A 4,285-nucleotide genomic window follows, 5' to 3' on the forward strand; every position below is an offset into this window, starting at 1 on the left:
CTGAACAGAGCGTCTGCAGACCCAGCCCCAGCTAAGTTCAAGCTCTTCAGCAGCAGCTGAGGAATTCCCTGCCAGGGTGCTACAGCAAATAGTGCCTCATCATCTGAGCTGTCTCTGCAAATATCCTTCCACTGTACGAGGAAGCACACATCAGCTCTCTGTCGGGCCCTCTCTCTGATTGCACCCTTTTCCTCTCTCCGTTGCTTACCTACTTCTTTTTTTTTTTTTTACCTACTTTTTTCTCACATGAGAAAAAAAGAAGCACCACTATACAAAATATACAGGAAACCGTGTGTGAGTGACAGCGTTGTTTGTTTGCTGATGATCTGAAAATGCTTGTCATCCCCTCTCCAGATATTCAGTGGGGGCATGCAATACAGCATGTTTGAGGTGGTCAAATTTTGAGCTTCCGAATTCGAATTCACACGACAAACAGGAATCGTGCAACAACCCGTCAGTCACACACCTGACTGCTAATTTACAGCAAAACCCACATTGACGGTGCTCTTTTCCAACCCAGACGTATGCAAACACTGACTGTGCACGATTCCTCGTATACATTCACAAGCCTCTGGGGTGCTCTTGTCTTGTGTATAAACAGAGTGGGGTTAATTTCACAAAAATCATATGGCCTGCTCATTCTTTTCTCTGCCTGCTGAGAGGCAAATAGGCACTTAAAAACACACGTGTTTTCACATATACAAATAGACATAGCTTCATATTTCGCTCATTGTTCCCCATCAAAATTGGGTTTTAATGTTAGAAACAATCAAAAAAATCTTTGGTCTGTAAACAACCATAATTATATCCAAATGCAAGGCAGAGATGCCAGCTTGTTACTCAAACTGGTTTAAATTCATCTCACCTCAGTTCAGCTGACATGAAAGCAGAGTCTAGGGTGCTTCTTTTGGAGCCCTGCACACACCTCTGAGTTCACCTAGAGTGTGTGTGTGCGTGCGTGCGTGTGTGTGTTTGTGTGTGTGTGGAGTAGCTGTCAACTTCAACTGATGCAGCTGTTTGGTCTGCTGTTGGAACGCGCTGGCTAAACACTTCTCGACAGATTCAATCAGCCTCGTACACTTTCGATGACAGTTCTGCTGCTTGCGTTCGAGGCTGTGACACATTTGCATTTAGCCTTTATTTCCAAGCTACCCAAAATTAGTCTTTTCCAAACCTGGCTGGCCTGGGCAGGATCAGAAGACATCGGCATTTCAAGAAATGCAAGATATTCACATTGAAATGCGAGCTTGAAGTGAAAGCCAACTCTTCATACTCAACGTATGAACATAAACACAAGCTTTAAAAAGACTTCTTTTTCTGTCAGCTGTCAAACACTGAGCAGGTTTGAGGCTGCAACTATGCCGCTCACTCCTGTTTAAACACATCAGATTCTCTCCCTCCACCTTTCCTCGGGCCTGACTCAGTTACAGGGCAGCCAGGTGGAGTATGCAGGCTGCTGGCAAGCAAACACCGGCTGTACCTGTGCTATGTAGTAGTTACTGAAGTTGCCGTCTGCCACATAAGGAGCAGGTTGGTAGTAACATGTAACATTAGCCACATTGGGGATGACGTTCTGCTCGGCCAGAACTCGCACTGCCAGCATGGCTATGAGCCCTAAGGTCTGCCGCCTCTCGTGTCCCATCAAGCACACCGTGCTCTCGTTGACCACCCCGTGGAGGGTCATCAGGTAGTCATACTTGCGGTCCTCCAGGCCCACAAAGTGGTTTTGAAGGTAGGACTCCAGCTTGCGCTGCTGCTCACCGATGTCAGGGAAGTCAATGAAGAAGCGCGAGCACATGTAGCGCTGCAGGGACTTCATCTCTGACTCGGAGGCGGCCCGGAAACCCCTCACCAGCAGGTGACAGTACTTCAGCAGACCCCCGCCTCGGATCTCCTCAGGGTTCCGGGTGCAGATGATCTTGTTGCGTAGGTGGTCCAGGGCCTCACTGAAGTCCCCGTACACGCTCTCGCCCATGATGGTGGGATGGAAGGTCTCGGCCATTGGGTTCTCTGAGCACTCGTAGAACAGCAGCAGGGAGTCCAGTTTGATCTGAAAGGAGTCCACGCTGAACTCAAACTGCCTCCGAAGAGAGTCCACAAACTTCAGCTCCACATTCTTCCCCCGGTTGTTGGAGAGGGAGATGAGGCTCCAGCGGTCTGAGTCATTACACACCTTCACCATCTTCTGAACATAGGCTTCCTGTGTGTGTGCGTGTGAGAGAGAAAAAGCAGAAATATTAAGAAGACAGCCTTAAAGGTGCAATCGTTAAACCACTACATGCACATCCAGGCCTACTTTTACATTGTGCAACTAGGTTTTAATCACTAATGACGAGTTTTTCATACCATCTTCTACATGCAATGTCTGCATGTCTTTGTCTCATGAATTTTGTATTATTAATGATAATGACCCAATATAAAAGACCATAGAATGTACTTGGATATGGGATCTAGGTGGCTGAGCTCAGGGTCCTTTCCAAATTGGCTTAACTCAATCCTCTTAACTACAGAAAACCAACATTTCACTATCACTAAACTAATCTAATTGCACATTAAGCTGCGCATAATGGCCAGTAAGCCGAATCGGCCCAAATGCAATTAAATCTTATCACATATCTAAAAGTAAACAAGAGAAGCAGGGCAAGAAAACCACATGCACAAATTACCTTTAACGTCAGAGGGGTTATTTTCTCTTTATTCACACAGTCGGGTAAAAAATCCAGGAGACAGTCCAAAACGATGTCTTTCACAGTCTGGAAATCGCTTTCACCTTTCATATCTGCGCAAAATATGAGGTCAAGGTCCTTAAAGCCCAGTCCGCTATCCCCGTGCAGAATGTGGCTGGCTGCAGAGCCGTTTAACCGAACGTCCCGGACGTGGATCTGTTTCTCCTCCATCCGACTCCGTACCACCTTAACGATCTGCCGCGGCTGCATCCCCAGAGTGGGGAAGTTCCCCCGGCCGTGGATCGGAATGGTCTCCGTCAGGATGGCGTCCAGCCGCTGCACTTGCTCCCAGCTGAGGACGCTAACGTTGCTGCCTTCCGTGTCAGACACGCAGCTGGTGATGGAGCTACTGTCGTCCTCTGACATGGTGAGGGGTGAAAAGTCCTCAGCGGTTGAAATAAATTAAAGTTTTCTCACTATAGTCGGTGGTCGCGTCTTCTCGAACAAATTCGATATATCAGGGTGCCTATAACTTCATCCGCATCAGGGTTCTCAGTATTTGGAGTCGTCTGAACTGACTGCAAACAAATAAAAAATAAGATCAAATAAATATTAAAAACCCCAAGGCAAACTGATAGTTGCGGCAGTTTACAGTTAGCGCAATAAGCCTGCGGTTGGAGATCCAGTGGCGCAGCAGTCGAGCTGGTGGTTGTATGGAGGAAGAAGTGCAGCCAGTCAACAGAGGCGTGGAGAGAACGAGTCCTAACTTTCTCTTCTCTTTCTCTGTCCTTTTAAAACATTTGCCCCGGTGCCGCCGTCAATGCGTCCGAGCGCTGCGCATCACAGTCTTTGAAGGTCGCTGATGATCCAAGAGGGGGTTTGCTTTTCCGGCTGTGATTCCATCGCCCAAAGGCACGCCTATGATTTTATGAATTTGCATGAATAAGCTGCTCCTCGAGTCGCACTTTGGCACAACCGACGATCAACCCCTCACAGGAATCTTGTGGACTTTTACGCACGGCTCCTACATATTTTTAATTTCTCCTCCTGCTGCCAACAAATAAGCCCGTTAATACAACTTGAATGTGCTCATGAAATCCAGCTTGCTCTCCTCTACTTTGTTTAGTTCAACATATTTTTCCCACTTGTGCAGAAGTTAACCGTTACCTGCCCACATGACACGCCGAGTCCCTCTGCAGCCGTCAGGTCTGGAGTCCTAAAGTGTCAGCTGTACTTCACCCCGCCCCCCTCTGACAGTCTGCTGCTCGACATGGTCACACTGTCACACTCGACTTTATCAACCAGACATATGCTGATATGTTTATAATGCTTTTCATCTCAAGACCTTGAAGTGCTCATTAACTAATTATGCTCCGTGAGACTATTTCTGCTCAAAATGACACCTGATGCACCTGAATTCATGCAAATCAAGATATTTAGGGTCAGGTATAGAAGCAAATATCACATTTAAGAAAGAAAAGAAAAAGGAACAAATAACATGAAATATGAAAGTATTTTCTAATCTGTCTGATTCAACTGCTGCTGATCTACATAGAAAGCTCAGTTGACGTTGCCATGTCGCCCTCTGTGGGCTGGTTTAGGTTTTGACATTAAGTAAC

The 4,285-nt window shown here is 46.8% G+C and overlaps 1 protein-coding gene across 1 annotated transcript; it reads right to left on the reverse strand.

Moving 5' to 3' along the window:
- Positions 1 to 212: 212 nt before the first annotated feature.
- Positions 213 to 3,723, reverse strand: tent5aa (terminal nucleotidyltransferase 5Aa). The gene is made up of 2 exons (XM_041942508.1): positions 2,667 to 3,723; positions 213 to 2,200 (listed from the first exon to the last, which is right to left on the reverse strand). Exons 1-2 carry the CDS (start codon positions 3,090 to 3,092, stop codon positions 1,421 to 1,423), a joined length of 1,206 nt encoding a protein of 401 aa, XP_041798442.1. The 5' UTR covers positions 3,093 to 3,723; the 3' UTR covers positions 213 to 1,420.
- Positions 3,724 to 4,285: the final 562 nt, after the last annotated feature.

This window comes from Chelmon rostratus, chromosome 8, assembly GCF_017976325.1.
Source record: "Chelmon rostratus isolate fCheRos1 chromosome 8, fCheRos1.pri, whole genome shotgun sequence".
NCBI classification, from domain to species: domain Eukaryota; kingdom Metazoa; phylum Chordata; class Actinopteri; order Chaetodontiformes; family Chaetodontidae; genus Chelmon; species Chelmon rostratus.

Excerpts from the sequence above, each read along its gene's own strand:
- tent5aa (XM_041942508.1), bottom strand. The coding sequence starts at position 3,092 with ATGTCAGAGGACGACAGTAGCTCCATCACCAGCTGCGTGTCTGACACG. Across the intron at positions 2,201-2,666 it reads TAACCCCTCTGACGTTAAAG|GAAGCCTATGTTCAGAAGAT; the intron begins GTAATTTGTGCA and ends GCACACACACAG.